Source organism: Amblyomma mixtum, chromosome 9, assembly GCF_055824585.1.
Source record: "Amblyomma mixtum isolate Tamu chromosome 9, ASM5582458v1, whole genome shotgun sequence".
NCBI lineage: Eukaryota > Metazoa > Arthropoda > Arachnida > Ixodida > Ixodidae > Amblyomma > Amblyomma mixtum.
In genome coordinates this window covers 98,499,439-98,520,234 of record NC_143020.1, presented here as the reverse complement: position 1 = coordinate 98,520,234, position 20,796 = coordinate 98,499,439, and the positions used below count along the sequence as shown (strand labels likewise).

Below are 20,796 nucleotides of genomic sequence, written 5' to 3'. Positions count from 1 at the left end.
ATATTCCATTTTTTCTTCAAATATAAAGGCACTACTGGATTTATTCAACAACTATTGAGAAGATACTCTGCTCAAACGTAATCTGTTTTCCTCCATCTGTAATTACTACAGTTATTATCCAAGTCTTTGTGAACTGTGTCATATTGCCGAACTGTATCTATTGCGCTTATTATTGACAAACGTTTTGTTAGCTTCTTTGTGCTGTGTTATGCTAATGTACGGGTTTATAAGTTTTTATTGATGTCTTCTTGTATACTGCTCATGAATTTTTTATTTGTTTTTGTTTGCTGTGGCCATATTTATTGGTTTCTTGGGCCTTTGTCAAGCGTTGCTACAACTTTTAGCCCAGGCAACCATCCAGTTGCTGGAAAACTGATTTGATTCGAGTTCGTACCAACGGCAATTATTACCAGCAATAGCAAACCCTGCCCGTACCAGGAAGTAACTGTATGGAGCAGGTTATTTAAATGCCTAAAATAGAATAGAATAACAAGGATGCCTAAAAGAACAAGTAAGGAAACAAGACTAAAAAAAAACCCTTGAAATTACAACAAGAAAGAAACAAAATGAGGGATTGTAACGAACTTTGCTAGAACTCGGGAATGTAAAGAAAAGCCTTCTTCTACCCCGAAGGCACGTCCTCTAATTCTTCGCAAAAAGAACTTTGTAGAGTTTACTTCAAGAGACAGCGGAGTACGTGTTCTTGATGCTCTGCACCCCCGTGACATCGGTAATTGTGCCTTTAGGCTGTGTGCGCTAGGCAAGCTCAGTAGCAGTCGTCCTATCTATCGCGTTAGAATTCACTTGAGAAAAGTGGTAGTGCTCTAACAGTAGAGGGGTTCATCGAACTTGGAGACGTAGTTCAAAGGTTCTTCACGTTAACAGCTAAAAAAAACTCCACAACCTGCCTCCGGACACATGCCTTTAGCTATTTAATTATTTTTGCCGGTTTGATTAACATTCCTCCAAAAAAATGACATATACCTATATATATATATATATATATATACATATATATATATATATATATTAAGCAAACAAGGGAAGGGGCATGAGGGGCTCGTTATAAATATGACAGAAGCCAACAGCCACAGAAACCAAGGGGCACAGTGGACTTCTTTTTTTAAAATTTATTTATTTAACTTCTGGTGTTGATCAATTTAGAATATTACTGAATATGTTATCGCTTAATGCTAATTGATTAGAAAAACAGAAGAAAAAACAACCACATGCCGCCGGTGGGATCCGAACCCACGACCTCCGAATTACGCGTCCGGTGCTCTACCTCTGAGCTACGCCGACGGCTGTCAAATCTTCTGCTTTCTGGGGTATTTATGTTTACAAGTAACCTAACCTTGAGAGTGTTCATCAGCGCCACCCACGTTCACAAGCGGCGGACGTGGAACGTCCTGAGTTACCGCAGGTGTGACGTAGAACGTCATCGAACGAAGAGGGTGGAAGCTGCGTGAGAACCCTCTTATGCTTCCTATGGCGTCAAGGCTGCCAGAACCGAGGCCCTCACTAAGCAATTAAGCAAACAAGGGAAGGGGCATGAGGGGCTCGTTATAAATATGACAGAAGCCAACAGCCACAGAAACCAAGGGGCACAGTGGACTTCTTTTTTTAAAATTTATTTATTTAACTTCTGGTGTTGATCAATTTAGAATATTACTGAATATGTTATCGCTTAATGCTAATTGATTAGAAAAACAGAAGAAAAAACAACCACATGCCGCCGGTGGGATCCGAACCCACGACCTCCGAATTACGCGTCCGGTGCTCTACCTCTGAGCTACGCCGACGGCTGTCAAATCTTCTGCTTTCTGGGGTATTTATGTTTACAAGTAACCTAACCTTGAGAGTGTTCATCAGCGCCACCCACGTTCACAAGCGGCGGACGTGGAACGTCCTGAGTTACCGCAGGTGTGACGTAGAACGTCATCGAACGAAGAGGGTGGAAGCTGCGTGAGAACCCTCTTATGCTTCCTATGGCGTCAAGGCTGCCAGAACCGAGGCCCTCACTAAGCAATTAAGCAAACAAGGGAAGGGGCATGAGGGGCTCGTTATAAATATGACAGAAGCCAACAGCCACAGAAACCAAGGGGCACAGTGGACTTCTTTTTTTAAAATTTATTTATTTAACTTCTGGTGTTGATCAATTTAGAATATTACTGAATATGTTATCGCTTAATGCTAATTGATTAGAAAAACAGAAGAAAAAACAACCACATGCCGCCGGTGGGATCCGAACCCACGACCTCCGAATTACGCGTCCGGTGCTCTACCTCTGAGCTACGCCGACGGCTGTCAAATCTTCTGCTTTCTGGGGTATTTATGTTTACAAGTAACCTAACCTTGAGAGTGTTCATCAGCGCCACCCACGTTCACAAGCGGCGGACGTGGAACGTCCTGAGTTACCGCAGGTGTGACGTAGAACGTCATCGAACGAAGAGGGTGAAAGCTGCGTGAGAACCCTCTTATGCTTCCTATGGCGTCAAGGCTGCCAGAACCGAGGCCCTCACTAAGCAATTAAGCAAACAAGGGAAGGGGCATGAGGGGCTCGTTATAAATATGACAGAAGCCAACAGCCACAGAAACCAAGGGGCACAGTGGACTTCTTTTTTTAAAATTTATTTATTTAACTTCTGGTGTTGATCAATTTAGAATATTACTGAATATGTTATCGCTTAATGCTAATTGATTAGAAAAACAGAAGAAAAAACAACCACATGCCGCCGGTGGGATCCGAACCCACGACCTCCGAATTACGCGTCCGGTGCTCTACCTCTGAGCTACGCCGACGGCTGTCAAATCTTCTGTTTTCTGGGGTATTTATGTTTACAAGTAACCTAACCTTGAGAGTGTTCATCAGCGCCACCCACGTTCACAAGCGGCGGACGTGGAACGTCCTGAGTTACCGCAGGTGTGACGTAGAACGTCATCGAACGAAGAGGGTGGAAGCTGCGTGAGAACCCTCTTATGCTTCCTATGGCGTCAAGGCTGCCAGAACCGAGGCCCTCACTAAGCAATTAAGCAAACAAGGGAAGGGGCATGAGGGGCTCGTTATAAATATGACAGAAGCCAACAGCCACAAAAACCAAGGGGCACAGTGGACTTCTTTTTTTAAAATTTATTTATTTAACTTCTGGTGTTGATCAATTTAGAATATTACTGAATATGTTATCGCTTAATGCTAATTGATTAGAAAAACAGAAGAAAAAACAACCACATGCCACCGGTGGGATCCGAACCCACGACCTCCGAATTACGCGTCCGGTGCTCTACCTCTGAGCTACGCCGACGGCTGTCAAATCTTCTGCTTTCTGGGGTATTTATGTTTACAAGTAACCTAACCTTGAGAGTGTTCATCAGCGCCACCCACGTTCACAAGCGGCGGACGTGGAACGTCCTGAGTTACCGCAGGTGTGACGTAGAACGTCATCGAACGAAGAGGGTGGAAGCTGCGTGAGAACCCTCTTATGCTTCCTATGGCGTCAAGGCTGCCAGAACCGAGGCCCTCACTAAGCAATTAAGCAAACAAGGGAAGGGGCATGAGGGGCTCGTTATAAATATGACAGAAGCCAACAGCCACAGAAACCAAGGGGCACAGTAGACTTCTTTTTTTAAAATTTATTTATTTAACTTCTGGTGTTGATCAATTTAGAATATTACTGAATATGTTATCGCTTAATGCTAATTGATTAGAAAAACAGAAGAAAAAACAACCACATGCCGCCGGTGGGATCCGAACCCACGACCTCCGAATTACGCGTCCGGTGCTCTACCTCTGAGCTACGCCGACGGCTGTCAAATCTTCTGCTTTCTGGGGTATTTATGTTTACAAGTAACCTAACCTTGAGAGTGTTCATCAGCGCCACCCACGTTCACAAGCGGCGGACGTGGAACGTCCTGAGTTACCACAGGTGTGACGTAGAACGTCATCGAACGAAGAGGGTGGAAGCTGCGTGAGAACCCTCTTATGCTTCCTATGGCGTCAAGGCTGCCAGAACCGAGGCCCTCACTAAGCAATTAAGCAAACAAGGGAAGGGGCATGAGGGGCTCGTTATAAATATGACAGAAGCCAACAGCCACAGAAACCAAGGGGCACAGTGGACTTCTTTTTTTAAAATTTATTTATTTAACTTCTGGTGTTGATCAATTTAGAATATTACTGAATATGTTATCGCTTAATGCTAATTGATTAGAAAAACAGAAGAAAAAACAACCACATGCCGCCGGTGGGATCCGAACCCACGACCTCCGAATTACGCGTCCGGTGCTCTACCTCTGAGCTACGCCGACGGCTGTCAAATCTTCTGCTTTCTGGGGTATTTATGTTTACAAGTAACCTAACCTTGAGAGTGTTCATCAGCGCCACCCACGTTCACAAGCGGCGGACGTGGAACGTCCTGAGTTACCGCAGGTGTGACGTAGAACGTCATCGAACGAAGAGGGTGGAAGCTGCGTGAGAACCCTCTTATGCTTCCTATGGCGTCAAGGCTGCCAGAACCGAGGCCCTCACTAAGCAATTAAGCAAACAAGGGAAGGGGCATGAGGGGCTCGTTATAAATATGACAGAAGCCAACAGCCACAGAAACCAAGGGGCACAGTGGACTTCTTTTTTTAAAATTTATTTATTTAACTTCTGGTGTTGATCAATTTAGAATATTACTGAATATGTTATCGCTTAATGCTAATTGATTAGAAAAACAGAAGAAAAAACAACCACATGCCGCCGGTGGGATCCGAACCCACGACCTCCGAATTACGCGTCCGGTGCTCTACCTCTGAGCTACGCCGACGGCTGTCAAATCTTCTGCTTTCTGGGGTATTTATGTTTACAAGTAACCTAACCTTGAGAGTGTTCATCAGCGCCACCCACGTTCACAAGCGGCGGACGTGGAACGTCCTGAGTTACCGCAGGTGTGACGTAGAACGTCATCGAACGAAGAGGGTGGAAGCTGCGTGAGAACCCTCTTATGCTTCCTATGGCGTCAAGGCTGCCAGAACCGAGGCCCTCACTAAGCAATTAAGCAAACAAGGGAAGGGGCATGAGGGGCTCGTTATAAATATGACAGAAGCCAACAGCCACAGAAACCAAGGGGCACAGTGGACTTCTTTTTTTAAAATTTATTTATTTAACTTCTGGTGTTGATCAATTTAGAATATTACTGAATATGTTATCGCTTAATGCTAATTGATTAGAAAAACAGAAGAAAAAACAACCACATGCCGCCGGTGGGATCCGAACCCACGACCTCCGAATTACGCGTCCGGTGCTCTACCTCTGAGCTACGCCGACGGCTGTCAAATCTTCTGCTTTCTGGGGTATTTATGTTTACAAGTAACCTAACCTTGAGAGTGTTCATCAGCGCCACCCACGTTCACAAGCGGCGGACGTGGAACGTCCTGAGTTACCGCAGGTGTGACGTAGAACGTCATCGAACGAAGAGGGTAGAAGCTGCGTGAGAACCCTCTTATGCTTCCTATGGCGTCAAGGCTGCCAGAACCGAGGCCCTCACTAAGCAATTAAGCAAACAAGGGAAGGGGCATGAGGGGCTCGTTATAAATATGACAGAAGCCAACAGCCACAGAAACCAAGGGGCACAGTGGACTTCTTTTTTTAAAATTTATTTATTTAACTTCTGGTGTTGATCAATTTAGAATATTACTGAATATGTTATCGCTTAATGCTAATTGATTAGAAAAACAGAAGAAAAAACAACCACATGCCGCCGGTGGGATCCGAACCCACGACCTCCGAATTACGCGTCCGGTGCTCTACCTCTGAGCTACGCCGACGGCTGTCAAATCTTCTGCTTTCTGGGGTATTTATGTTTACAAGTAACCTAACCTTGAGAGTGTTCATCAGCGCCACCCACGTTCACAAGCGGCGGACGTGGAACGTCCTGAGTTACCGCAGGTGTGACGTAGAACGTCATCGAACGAAGAGGGTGGAAGCTGCGTGAGAACCCTCTTATGCTTCCTATGGCGTCAAGGCTGCCAGAACCGAGGCCCTCACTAAGCAATTAAGCAAACAAGGGAAGGGGCATGAGGGGCTCGTTATAAATATGACAGAAGCCAACAGCCACAGAAACCAAGGGGCACAGTGGACTTCTTTTTTTAAAATTTATTTATTTAACTTCTGGTGTTGATCAATTTAGAATATTACTGAATATGTTATCGCTTAATGCTAATTGATTAGAAAAACAGAAGAAAAAACAACCACATGCCGCCGGTGGGATCCGAACCCACGACCTCCGAATTACGCGTCCGGTGCTCTACCTCTGAGCTACGCCGACGGCTGTCAAATCTTCTGCTTTCTGGGGTATCTATGTTTACAAGTAACCTAACCTTGAGAGTGTTCATCAGCGCCACCCACGTTCACAAGCGGCGGACGTGGAACGTCCTGAGTTACCGCAGGTGTGACGTAGAACGTCATCGAACGAAGAGGGTGGAAGCTGCGTGAGAACCCTCTTATGCTTCCTATGGCGTCAAGGCTGCCAGAACCGAGGCCCTCACTAAGCAATTAAGCAAACAAGGGAAGGGGCATGAGGGGCTCGTTATAAATATGACAGAAGCCAACAGCCACAGAAACCAAGGGGCACAGTGGACTTCTTTTTTTAAAATTTATTTATTTAACTTCTGGTGTTGATCAATTTAGAATATTACTGAATATGTTATCGCTTAATGCTAATTGATTAGAAAAACAGAAGAAAAAACAACCACATGCCGCCGGTGGGATCCGAACCCACGACCTCCGAATTACGCGTCCGGTGCTCTACCTCTGAGCTACGCCGACGGCTGTCAAATCTTCTGCTTTCTGGGGTATTTATGTTTACAAGTAACCTAACCTTGAGAGTGTTCATCAGCGCCACCCACGTTCACAAGCGGCGGACGTGGAACGTCCTGAGTTACCGCAGGTGTGACGTAGAACGTCATCGAACGAAGAGGGTGGAAGCTGCGTGAGAACCCTCTTATGCTTCCTATGGCGTCAAGGCTGCCAGAACCGAGGCCCTCACTAAGCAATATGGCCCATATCACTGCAAGACATTCTTTCTCCGTCGTAGAATAATTGGTCTCGGAGCGCGTAAGTGTCCGACTAGCATAACTGATGACCCGTTCTGCACCGTCTTGCCACTGGATCAGTACTGCACCAAGGCCAACATTGCTGGCGTCAGTGTGGATGTCCGTGGCAGCATGCTCGTCGAAATGGCCGAGTATCGGAGTGCTTTGCAGACGGCTGCGAAGCTCGACAAATGCAGCCTCTTCGTCGGTCCCCCAGAGGAAGGGCGTGTCGTCACGGGTCAGTGCGTTCAGCGGTTCCGCGATTTTCGAGAAATCTTGAATAAAGCGCCTATAATAGGAGCACAGGCCTAAAAACCGGCGAACGGCCTTCTTGTCAGTTGGGCGTGGAAAACCTGAGACGGCAGCAGTCTTGTCAGGGTCCGGGCGAACACCTTGTGCGCTGACAACGTGACCAAGAAAGCGAAGTTCCTCAAAGCCAAAATGGCATTTCTCGGCTTTGATGGTGAGTTGCGCGGATTTGAGCGCTTGTAGCACAATGCGCAACCGCTCCAAGTGTTGGTCAAAGGTGGGCGAAAATATAACGACATCGTCCAGGTACACCAGGCAGGACTGCCATTTCAAGCCGGAGAGGACAGTGTCCATCATGCGTTGGAAAGTGGCCGGTGCTGAGCACAGACCAAATGGGAGCACTTTAAACTCATAGAGGCCGTCAGGCGTCACGAAAGCCGTCTTCTCCCGGTCTCTCTCGTCCACTTCGATTTGCCAGTACCCGCTTTTAAGATCCAATGACGAGAAGTATCTGGCGTTCCGCAATCGGTCGAGCGCGTCATCTATCCTGGGCAGCGGGTAAACGTCCTTTTTGGTCACGCTGTTAAGTTTCCTGTAGTCCACGCAGAAACGCAGAGTATTGTCCTTCTTTTTGACAAGAACCACAGGCGATGCCCACGGACTGGTGGACGGCTGAATGACATCGTCTGCAAGCATCTCGGCAACCTGATTCTGAATGGCTTCTCTCTCCACCGGGGAAACACGATATGGGCGCTGGCAGACGGGTCGCGTAGTCTCGTCAGTGATGATACGATGCTTGGCGAGTGGAGTTCGGCCGACCTTCGAGCACGTAGCGAAACAGTCCGCAAATTCTGCCAAGAGGGCCGACAGAAGATCCCTCTGAACCGACGGCAAGGCAGGATTTATTCTGACTGACTGAAGAACGTGATGTGGGCCAGCATACTCCGGAGAGGGTCCTCCCACGGTGCACAAACCTGGAACCTCAGCAACGTCGTGGAGGAAGGCAATAGCCATGCCTTTGGCCAGGTGCTGATATTCGTTGGCAAAGTTAGTCAGGAGGACGTGGGTGCGGCCGTCACGTAGTTGGACGAGACCTCTTGCAACGGCAAGTACCCGCTTAAGCAGCGGTGGACTATGGCTGTCCGCTAGGCCCTCGTAGTCATGAAAGAGGTCGTTCCGCACGAGCACCAGAACACTGCACCGCGGCGGCACCGTGACGTCGTTCTCGACAATGCGCAGAGCGTTGCTGCAGGGATCGCGGGAGTCAAAGCGCGCCACGGCCTGTTTGGTCGAGAACGTGACACGTGCCTCCTGAAAGTCAATCACAGCGCCGTTCGACTGCAGGAAGTCGATCCCCAGAATCAAGTCTCTGGAACACTCGGGGAGTACGACAAATTCACCAACGTACGTAAAACCACTAATCCCAACTCTAGCCGTGCACTTGCCCACAGGGGAAATTAGGTGGCCACCAGCGGTGCGAATGGGGGTCCCCGTCCACGGTGTCAGAACCTTCTTAAGTTCTCCAGCGAAGGCACGGCTCATAACAGAGTAATCAGCACCGGTATCGAGCAGCGCGGTAATGTCAGTGCCATCAATTGTCACACGCAAATCGGATGCAGCGTATCTGATACTGTCGCTGCCTCTCTCTGTCCGGGTATCGTCGGCTCGAGGGTTCCGCGATGGAGGATCTTGACACGTCCCGACGTCAGCGGCCTTGCCTCCAGAGGTCGCTGGTGTTAGTTTTCCCGACGCGGACTCGGCGAGCGACGGCCAGCAGAGCTACTCTGGCGGCCAGGGCTGGAAGAGCGATAACGGAGAGGCGAAGGGGAACGGGACTCGCGCCTTCCAGAGTAGGCAGGGTTCTGGCGTGCCCAGAGATGCTGTGCAATCTCATGCGGTCGTTCGCCGTTCTGAGGGCAGGGTGCGTCGGGATGGAAACCGCGAAGGCCCACTTGGCGGTACGGACAGGCGCGGTAGAGGTGACCAGGCTCCCCACAGTGGTAGCAGAGAGGCCTGCGGTCCGGTGTACGCCACAAATCCGACTTGCGAGGGCGTGGCCCAGCTGTAGCAGATGCGGTTGCAGAATACGTGGCGATGTTACTCACGGAGGTCGACGGGGTCACACCGTAGCCAGGCACGCTTGCGTGACATGTGCCGATGTTGCTCACGCCAGGCGTTGGGGTAATGGGACCGTAGCCTGTCGTGCGACGTACAACAGATGCGTACGTGGGTCGGTCATCGAACCGGGATGGCGCTTCGGGGACAGGAGGTGCCTGCGCAGCCTGTCGCACCTCGTCCCTGACAACTTCGGACAGCGCTGCCAGCGGGGCAGGTGCAACCTGAGGCAGATGGATCCGTTGCAGTTCCTCCCGGACAACGGAGCGAATTAGTTCACGCAAGGTGTCTGCACTGCCGCCGAGACACGACGAAAAGCCTTCGGGCACCATGCAGTTGATGTCCCGGTTGTACTGGCGGGCCCGTTGTTGCAGCGTCGTCTCCATCGTGGTCGCCTCGGTTAGAAATTCCGCCACCGTGCGGGGTGGGCTGCGCACGAGGCCCGCGAACAGCTCCTGCTTAACCCCACGCATGAGATGGCGCAGCTTCTTCTCCTCTGTCATGTTGGGGTCGGCGCGCTTGAAAAGACGGGCCATGTCTTCGGTGTACATGCGCACGCTTTCGTTCGTGCGCTGATTTCGGGAGTGCAGCGCAGCTTCAGCCTTCTCCCGGCGGTCAGCGTTGGGGAACGTAGCCAGGAGACTCCGGCAAAACGTCTCCCAGGTGAGAAGTGTAGCCTCGTGGTTTTCAAACCACGTCCGAGCAGACTCTTCCAGGGCAAAGTAGACGTTATTCAGCTTGCGCTCGTCGCACCAGCCGTTGTAGCGTGCGACCCGCTCGAACGTCTCCAGCCAGTCCTCAGCGTCTTCGAACACGTCACCGTGAAAAGATGGCGGTGTTCGCGGTGGGTGGCAAAGGATCGGCGCCAGGGGCCTGGTGTCAGCGGCCATGGCAGTTGGACTCGACGGTAGAGGCTGGATCGGCGGCTGGGTCCTGGTGTCAGTGGCTATGTCAGTTGGACTCGGCGGTCGAGGCTGCGTCGTCCTTGTTGGCGGGGGAAGGGGCCCAAATTCAGGCGACTCTCCGCGGAGACGGCGGCTGGGTCGCTGGTGAACCGGTGTGAGGTCCGTAGTGACGCTGTACGGAGTTTGCAGGTCGGGAAGCGTACCCAGCACTGCTCCACCAAACTGTAGCGTGCAACGCCAAAAAGAACACCCGCGCAGAGACGAAAAACCTGCGGCAGTCCCCCAGTGGTTCGAGCGCGCGCGAGAGAGCCAACTAACTTCTTCCTCTTCTAGCGCATGCACTACTTCTGTCTCTTCTTCGAATGCATGTATCAATATATACCGGGTGTTTCACCTAATACTTTCTGTAATTTTTAAAAATAAGCTATTTGAATTAGATGCGCGCTTTTTCTGGCATAGCATTGTCAGTGGTGTAGTACATCATAATGCATCTAAGACGTGCTAACTAGCAGGCTTGTTAACCAATATTTAATAGTTAACTTTTAAACTATTACTGTTGGGCTCCTTAATTATTGAGAGGCATGTAGCCCACCGTAAATAATGTCCATATCCGTTTTTAGAATTTAGAGAACGCGATTATCCTCGGAGGTGTGGCCCAACAAATTTCGACTATCTCGACGAGTTAGGTTTACTGGAGAGGTTGCTTTGCCTGCAAGCTTCTCAAACCGCATGTATTTTAGCGCGATATAGGCGAAATTTGTTGGGCCACAGCGCTGAGGATAATCGCGTTCTCGAAATTCTAAAAACGGATATGGACATTACTTACGGTGGGCTACATGCCTCTCAATAATTAACCAGCCCAACGGTAATAGTTTAAAAGTTAACTATTAAATATTGGTTAACAAGTCTGCTAGTTAGCACGTCTTAGCTGCATTATGATGTACTACACCACTGACAGTGCTATGCCAGAAAAAGCGCGCATCTAATTCAAATAGCTTATTTTTAAACATTGGAGAAAGTCTTAGGTGAAACACCGTGTATGTAAAAGAGGCAGTTAAACGTTGGGTTCTTTAAATAGGGGAAGTGGTTTAATCGATTAAAAGAACCGCGTGTTGAAAAACTTTCGCTCTACCATATCAAACCAACGACATTTAACTCACGGAGTGTCAGGTCACAACGTTTTACCCAAGCAAAAATAAAAACATTACACAGCCCACCAGTTACACAGCACAGATCTGTACCCATCATGTTGGTTACACATACAGAGCGCACCACTAAACCAAGAAAGAGCGTCGTAGATATACCAAGGGCTTGTTTTTTTAATCAGTGCGGAGCTTTTGTTAAAACAGCGTGAAAGATAGGATACGACAATGCTGAGTGTGCATGATGACTGTACAGCATCGAGGACTTTGCGTTCGAGGAAGCGGTTAAAAGGCAATCCATTTCTATTTTTTTTTTGCTTTACGTTACAGTAATATATACCCGTTTGCCAGGTCCCCAGCAAAGAAAGCGAACTGCTTTTGAAAATGTCGACATTGGCACTTGGGTTCGAGATTTCAAACGTAGATTTATTAGCATTAAAACGACCTTATACAAAAACAAACACGCGAAATTTACTGTAAGCGGCATAACCCTACTTCAAGCCTTGTGAGCCTCACTCACTGAAAAAGCACGTCCACGTTCTGAATTTTGAGAAACGGACACAAGACTAGAGGCATTTCTCATCAGGTGGTCTCGACTGGACCACGTGACAAGGCGTAGTCATGCAGAGGTACGCTGTTTTTGGCGTCGCTAAGCGGAGAATGACGTAATGACTGCCAGTCTCCTTGGTCTCATAACTTGTTCAGCCACAGCAACTGTGTTCGGACACAGCAACTGTATACCACAGTTGTGGCAATATTCATAAGAAAAAAATAGCGAAAATAGATGCATAGAAGAGCAATTCAAGCAGGTGGGCGATAGAAGAGAACGACGATCAGGACTCTCCATACTTTTTCTCGAAACTGGACAATAAAGTACCTACAGCCATTCCCCTAATGAATGAAAGGCTGGCTCCTGGAAGTTCTTCCACTCTTCATCTTCACCAGAGTGAAGAAGTCATGGCAAAAATTTTGCTGCAGCGCAAATATTTCACCACAATTTCATTTACGAGAACGCGGCAGGAGTGAAAGAGCTTGCGTTTCATCTTTATTTGGCATTAGGTTGCGTTAAGTAAAAAAACAGTAAGTGAGTATGGGCCAGTGCATCTGTTCTTTGCAATAGTGATGACCCAAGACTACAATGTGCATTATAAAGACATAAATCACTCCAAACACAAACAAAACACTATAGAGGACGAAGAGAGAGCATGTTTAAACCACTCTCAAACAGAGCTTACGCATAATAGGAAACGACAGGGAGAAACCCATAAAACACTTTTACATCACGTTTGCAGAAAACGAAACAAACCAAACAAAAGAACGAAGGTAAAACTTAAAAGTGAAGAAAAGCAAATAAGCATGTCTAAACAAGTAAATCACGTAACTTTTCCATAGGCATTCTGATAATGTCGATGTCACCTTGTAAGCGCCGAATTACTGTGGTAGGAAAAGTGGATTTTGGCATCTGTTTTCCATAATTAGTCCGAAATTTATTAGCTCTCCAGAGTTGAGTTGGGCGTGTGGATAAATAAACGAAGTTTTTTCGTCTAATGTGCCTAGTTCAACCAGGGTTCGGTTGTTTCTTATTAGGTCTGACATGTAACATTAATATTTGCATAATCTAAAGGAACACATGGAGTCCAGGCGAGGAATACTTAGGTTAAAGAATTAATTAACTCTAGGGCATCGGTATGGCTATTTACTTATAATTAATATGGAACATCTTCAAAAGGCAAGCAGCTTCTGGATATTGTCGAGGTTCAAAGTTTAACGGCGCACAACTGTCTGCGGCACTGCAGCTGAAGTAAGCATGAAAGATAAGGAGACGACCCTTTCTTCCCGTGACTAGGGGAGTTCGTTGCTCGTTATTTGGGCTAACTGTGCGGAGGGATGAAGGGGTGAAGGGGGAAGTCGGAGAGAGGATGCGGAGTCACCAGTGCTGAGGCAGCCCACTTCCAACGGCACGGAGTTAAAGGCCCATATCCACCCCTTTCCTGCCTAGCCTCTGCTGCAGTGTCACAGAAAGTTTACCAGGAGCGTGGAATACCATGGCCAACTAAAAGCATGAACAGTGAGTTTGCAAGAAGAGATAGTCTCACGCTAGTTGTTTTTCCCTCTAAAAAAATCTCCCTCTAAATAAAGAAGCATTCGAGGTGTTTTTCAAAGGTGTTCCTTGTTCGCTTGTAATATTATGATGTAAAAAGGTGTAAAAAGCCGAGGCACTGCCCATGTTTACATTCTCCGAAACTAACTGTCGTCCACGACTAACCCAGTGTCCTGAAGCCATATCTCCTTTAACTATCGTCCTTTAGCCTTTTCTACAACTGCCTTCATCCCAACAGGGCTACTGCAAGGATCTGAATTAAAAACTAGGAATCAATAACACTATCTTTAAATCTTTCTCTGTGACTGGCGCAAGCCACTTGAGCCAAAAGAACTTCCACCTTTCTGTATGCGGGAAGAACAGGGGGAGAAGTGAATCTATATTAACACGTTTCTTGCCGTTGAGTTCAATGCATTTCTTTTGAACTGAGCTGGCGCGTTCCAGCGTACTCATGCAACTTCTAGCTCGACAACCGACTGTATTCCTGGATCTGCGTGAGAAAGCCACCCCGCCAGAGAACATCGTAAACATCATACGACCAGTGGAGGTGCCTCTGACAAGCAGTGGCCTGGAGGACCAACGTCGGACCATCCGACGGATCCAGACACCGACGTAAGCAACGGGAGTCCTGTACAAAGCAGTCCGCCTACCTGACTCGTCCAACATTTTAAAAACCAAGTTTTATCTGCCTATCTCTGTCTCCTCGGCAAAGATTACCTGACGTTCCAGCTTCTTCTGGCGCTGAGTCGTCGGTGGGGACGATGGCGACCTCTCTTCATCAGCGCTCCCTGGCGGTGCAGCCGGCCACTCCGTGCTGGAAGGCGAGGGAGAGAGAGGAAAAATGACGTCATTTCCGCTTAGCGGGTGACAGTGCAACAAGCAGTAAGCGAGCCGATTTTATATGAAGTTGCACTTTCGAGGAACGTGGCAGGTCTAGACTCTGTATACACTTATCATTGCTAGATATGCGTAAGCAGCATGCACGGAAAGTTAGTACAGATTTAAGGAAGGTGTGGTAAAAACGACCATCATGATCATCATTTCTTAACCCTTAAAGGTCCTGTTAGGGACATTACATAAAGGGGGGACATAACACATCACCATTAAGTGAGAAATTTTTAACGGAAAAGTCTCAGTGAACCACTTTTTTGTATGTGCAAAACAATGTGTAATTAATTCATTGCGTAAATGGGTTCCGGTGTAAACTCCGTTCGAATCAAAGCCTTCCGCTATATAATATTACTGCATATCAATCAGGCGCAAGCTGCCCTTAGAAACCCCCTCCCCATTCCAACCCTCTTTCTTTTGTGTATGCTTTTCATATTGTGATTTTTCACGGTGGTGGCAATACCTGCTGTGAATACCTTGTCTCACTGTTTCTGACAGAATGACATGCTTGCCAAGAATTTGAAAAGGCAGGATATTCAATCTTTACAACGCTCCTTAGAGGAAGTGCGCGTCTAGTGGGTAGTACGTACAAGCAGTTTTCATCCGTACTGTTCAAGTATTTTAAACTTGCTCAGGACCATTCTTGAACACCTGCCCATTGGCGCGGATTTCTTACTGCAACCAGTACCGGTAACTCACGTACGAACTGTAATGTTTAACATAGAACTTAGAGCCCCAGACGCCGAACTTACAATACCGATCGAATGTGGAAGTCGTGACAAAGAATTTCTGATCGGCCCTATGATGCTCAGCGGCATAGAGGGCACCGCTACGTAACCAAGTTTTCTTATCTTGCCTAGCTTCTCAGTGGCCGTTCCTGCAGCGAAGAATATTCTTGACACGTTGTATCGAACAAAGCGTTCCTTTCTAGCTGGTTTGCATACGGATACAAAAAAAAATGGGCTAACAAACAAACAAACAAGCAAACAGAGACAAGGAGGAGAATTTGTGAAATCGGGCAATCATTCAGATTGCTATGCGGCTTGCGTCTGCTAGTGTTTCTGCCGATAGTGGGCAGAAGGTTGTAAGCGGAGCTTCTCGAAGCTACACGCAGCCACATACATGCAACGCGCAACGCTGCATATGCAGCAAAGGGAATGCTATGGGAAACGGCAGATGTCTAGGGTTGCCCAGATGTACGGAATGCAATTTTCGTGAAATAAGCGTCCGGGGCTTCGTATCGGAATACCCCGTGAGCGTACATTGAAAGCAGATGCGTATCGTTCAGATCTGAATACGCAAACGTTCGAACTAGAACTAAGAGAACGGAATTTTAGGACCACTTGAAGATACCGAGAGGAGAAAGTTTTGCATTACTAAATGGATTCTTTGCATGGCTGAAGAGAAGACCAGAAGGAGTTGTGTTGCAAACTGAAATCACCGACCAGAGTCGCTTCACTGTTCAGCTTGGCCTCTGTATATATATCGGCGTAGTATTTATTATATCAATTTTAGCGAATAAAGTTTAATACAACGTAACGAAAACTGCATTATATATTTTGACTACATATGTTTGTGCGCAGATTTTGGATTCGAAGCAGAATAGGGAGGCAGAAAATGATAATATGGCGAAGTATTAGACGAGTTGTTACTTGAAAGCATAAGCCTAGACGAAATATATACTCAGTAGACAACAGGCAACTGCGGTACAGCGTACGCTTCTAAGTGGCTCCGTTGCCTCATGACTTCTGGATTTAATCGCTATATTTTCGTTTACTTCAGACCGAGTTTTGAAGCTTGAACAAGAACTAAAATGAATATACGCCCCCTGGCGCTAGTGTATAGAAGACGTTTATGGCAAATTTAATCCCTTTAGATCCGCACACGATAACTTCTAATCAAAAAGCCGCAAAATAAGTTTTACATATCTATTTACAATCTGCGCGCAAATGCGGCCTTGAAATTAAGTTTTCATGCTACTAATGCGCTCTATAAATTTATGACTGCAGTTTAACACACGCTGGCTATGATTATCGGATTCGGCGTATTACCCCGCCACGAATAGGAGAGAGAACATAAACATGCCCAACTAATCCTATTTCGAAGAGTATGTCGTACTATGAAGAAGTCAAGGTTTCAGCCTGCAGTGCCGTACCGACCTCCCACCAGACACCATTACAGCGAACACGAGGAACACGTAAATGAGAAAGCAGGCAGGAACTGTCAAAGTAGAAAAGAGAAGCTGTTGGCTAAAGTAAAGAAAAAGAAAAGACATTCTCCTTCTGTGCATGCAGTGGTCTCACGAGAACTGCATCTGCGAGAACTCCCGAATCTCGCCCGGGACGGCGTGTATACCGCAGGCGTTATATAGCTGTTCAGAGCACCCGAGCTTCTTCGGAACAAGTTTTGTTCGGGAAGATGCACGCATCCAAGGATAGCTCGGCGCCACGAGGGGGTCTAGGGATGGAAAGGAAAAAGAGACGGGGAAAAAAGGGTAGGCCCGATTGAAGGTCGAGGAAGCGCCGTAGTAGTCCTTCCCGTGTACCCACAACTCCGGCTAGCGTGGCCGGGTGTGGCGGCGCTCGCGTTCGTAGGGGAATGAGGGGACCAGGAAGGGAGGGGGGCAACAACAATGGATTATCGACCCGGTACAATATCGCTGAAGCATTGATTCTGCCCGCAACGTGCGCTCCAGCGTGATTGTCGTCCCTTTTATTCCCGTCTGGTTCCGCTGCTGCTTCGGCAGCACGTCTCGCAGACGAAGTTTGACACGCCAGCAGGGGGCGCTACGAGTGCAAGCTCGGGACCATTTAGCAGAGGACGACATCTCGGTACAGCAGACGACAGCGCCGGGCGCCGTAGCAGACGACTTTTTTTCCCCTTTTCGTTCCCTAGCATCCCTTTTTTCGTCGTTGTGTTGTAGTATGGTGTCTCTATAGTCTTGCCGAGCACTGCCGTTCCCGGCGTTCTGGAACAAGGACGTTCTTAACTGTGTTCTCTCTTGAACATAGGGCAACTTTGCGCTTTTTGTTTCTCGTTCTATGTGTTTTGTTTGCTGCGCCCTCTGTAACACACTCCGGGAAGCTCTCGGAGTAATCAAATTCTCCATGTCGAACCCAGTCCATGGCCACTTACGGAGTCTGTGCAGACCTGCGCGACGCTTCGAGAAAAACCCGTCGTCATCGGGGTTCTCTCGGAGCAACGCGAATAATCCATTTGTGCGGAGAACTCGCTCCCTTAAGGTACGAAGACGAGAACAGGAAAAAAAAAAAACGAAACGCAAAGCAAAATAATTGACTGTCGTCTTTGTTTTGAGGAAAGAACAATAGAAAGGTTTGCCACGTGTCGCTGCTTCGGGTACACCCAATTTCAGTTCTTGGAACATCGTAAGCCTTTTACGCGAGATATTTAGGGCTCTTTTTGGCCCTTGCATAGGAGATTTTGCTATGCGGTGCTTAGAAGTAGGGTACAGAAAAGATGCCACGAAGAAACTTCCCTCTTTGGATTATTAATCACCAAGCTTCCAAGATGAGCACGAAGTGAGAAATAAGATCTGTTGCATAAAAAAGACATGCGTTCCCCGGGTTGCTTGGTTTTTGTTCAAACGCAGCCCTAATCTGAGACATTATAGCTGGTAAGAGACGTTATAGACATTATAGATGGTTACTTAGCGAGTTCGCAAACAATATCTTGGCAGCAAAGTTCTGACAAGCAAAGTTCTTTTCTAGCGTAAAAGCAGCCCTAATCTGAGACATTATCACTTTTTAGTGACTAAAACAGTGAACTAGTCTGAAAAAAAAAATCTTGTAAACAAAGTTCTGACAGGCCCTTTTTCTCATAGGCTGCACGCCGGTTTAGTGACTTGCAGGTTTTTCTCTAGCAACACAATGCAAACAACTCCAGCGCAAGCAAGGCTGTACAAGCCCTTTCAGCTCTAAACAGCCACTTTGGGCGAAACATTCCAAGCCATATTTAGAATATATTGCTTGCTTTTACAGTGTGTCTTTTGTTAGTGAACACCCATCCTCCATAGAAGGCTTTTGGGCCTGGCGAAACAAATTTTCAATTTCCTGAAAAACTGTCAGAACAAACTCGACGGATAGACAGTGTACACAGAGCCGCTTGCAGGAGCGTAACAATGGGCTGGCACTCCGCTCGGTCATGTTCGTTCTAGCCACGGGGAAAAAAAAGGAGTCTGTAAACAAAACAAGCTTTTTTTTTTTTCAACGTCTATTGTGAACGCAGTTTCCCAACTTCGAGAACAAACTTTTTGTGTGCCCTAGTGGTTCTTACTGCTTTGTTTTATTTTTGTGATTAGTTTCACGGTGTTGCACTTGACAGTAGTGGTTTGTTTAGTTCAGGAGTTTTCTACTCGGCTAAGCTAACATTCTTTTCTTTCTGCTGCTGTCCCTAAATGAAAGATAACAAAAAAGAACTGCGATCCGCTAAAATAAAATACACGCTTGATGCTGAAAATGCACTCATTGCGCTGTTACTAGTTTTTCGTTTTCTAAAGCCTCATTAACCCCATTGCTCGCCACCGCCTGAACTTTTCATCACCAATTTTTTCACCAAATTTCTGCGCGAACTCTTTCACATCGCCGGGCTGATTTCATACAACCTGACGAATGATCACGTTAGCTTCAGTTTGTGTGAAGGCTGGCTGGAGTATTGACGATCGTAACTGCATACCTTTACTGCAGTGACTTTTAAAGTAAACATGAAAGGGTGCGTATGCCTGAGAAAATCCTATTACAAAAATTAGCGCGGATGTGTGCAGTTGCTTTTGATACAAGCTGTCACACTTTCTGAGGCGGGAATTTAATGAATGAAGCGTGCACAAAGTCTCTATCCTTGGCGATGAAAGCCCTTTGCAATTGCTAGTTTAACGCTTCATTCGACAAAGTTTTAAACTTGGCTTTAAGCGAACCGTTGAAAAATAAGGCGCGCCCTTTTCTGGTATCCAAGGCAATTAGCTCTGTTGATGGTAGATAGGGCAGCGAATGCTTGCCACTCTTTACTCAAAGGTGGCGCGCATATACGCTAACGTCATAAAAAGGGATGAACAAAGCCGCTGATAAGTTTGAGCTTAGTTTTGAATAAATATCAACCCAGAACTTTCTATGAGGAGGACCTTTCAGGCAGCTTAGAGCAGAAAACAGGGGTGCTACCAAATGCTTTCATATCTTTACTGCAACAGAGCGCAGCGTAGAAAAAAAAAAGTGAATCCAAAGCGCACAGCCGCTCATCCTGCCGTGTTTCAGTACATTTTGAGCGCAACCATACTGTAGAGCAGAACACTTGTGGCGAAAGTCACCCATCCCTCGGCAGTTTAGCGGTGCCTCCAACTTACGAGTCAGACGCTCCCAGCTAAGCCATCAAGTGCTAAAAACGCTGCCTGAGCTTTATTTGAAAATGCAAGGGACACATTCTAGCCAGCAAGGCCCGGTTCCGAAATGGAAGTGTAGTAATCGAATCTGTGTTTTATTTTACAAATACGGATGTCCTACCATGCAATGATACCTAATATTCGGATCGCATTTGCCATGTAGAAGCATAGCCAGGCACTGAGGAAAAATTGAAATTGGCTTGCATGGGAAGATCACAAGGTTCGTGTCAAAAAGAGGCCACTTTCCCTCAAATTGGAGCTTTCATCACCTAGAAAAGGTCGAAACAGTAAACATAGATGTCGCCACTGGCGGCCGTTGTCGTAAACAACCTACAATGCGTCAGCAGTTATTTTTTTTCTTCCGAATCCATGAGACTAGGCAGTAGCGCTGTTCACTTATGAAAAGTGATCGTAGTCTTTTTTGGCATTTTGAATCTTTAAATATGTTACGATATAAAGAAGTATAAATAGAGGAGGAGTAAAAACTGAGAAATCCATTTTTCTCGACAATAAATGCGCCATCTGGCGGACCACAACAATAACGTAGTAAAAAAAGAGTTAAGACGTTGAATTTTCCTAAAAAACAACATCGTCTTGGAGTTGTCCTCAGCCCGTTTTTAAAGATCTTTAAAGACCGAATACAATTTTTTCAAACTCTTTCTCCAAAGTGTGAGAGCAGATGGTGAGGATATTTTTTTTGTTAATCTTTTCACAATGCAGAAACAAGAAGTTTTTCGTACAACTTCTCCTTAATGACATAAAATTCAACCAACTTCAACATAAAAAAAAGAAAGGTCTGAGACATCACTTTCTTGCCGCTTACTTCAGACCCAGGGAAGGAACTGTCAGTGACCAGAGTGACAGGCTGCCTGACATGTGTTCGAATCACATCATTCTCTGAGAAGGGAGCGATTATTGACAGCTTCACTTGCGAGGGCC

General features: G+C 46.9%; 1 protein-coding gene across 2 annotated transcripts in view; it reads right to left on the bottom strand.

Annotated features, from left to right (window-relative positions):
- ktub (Tub domain-containing protein ktub) overlaps positions 1-20,796 on the bottom strand; it is a 339,341-nt gene that overhangs the window by 89,339 nt on the left and 229,206 nt on the right. For both annotated transcript variants that reach the window (XM_089559802.1, XM_089559801.1), the window contains exon 2: positions 14,298-14,394. In XM_089559802.1, the coding sequence (XP_089415928.1) occupies positions 14,298-14,394 (97 nt within the window). The remainder of the gene's footprint in view (positions 1-14,297; positions 14,395-20,796) is intronic.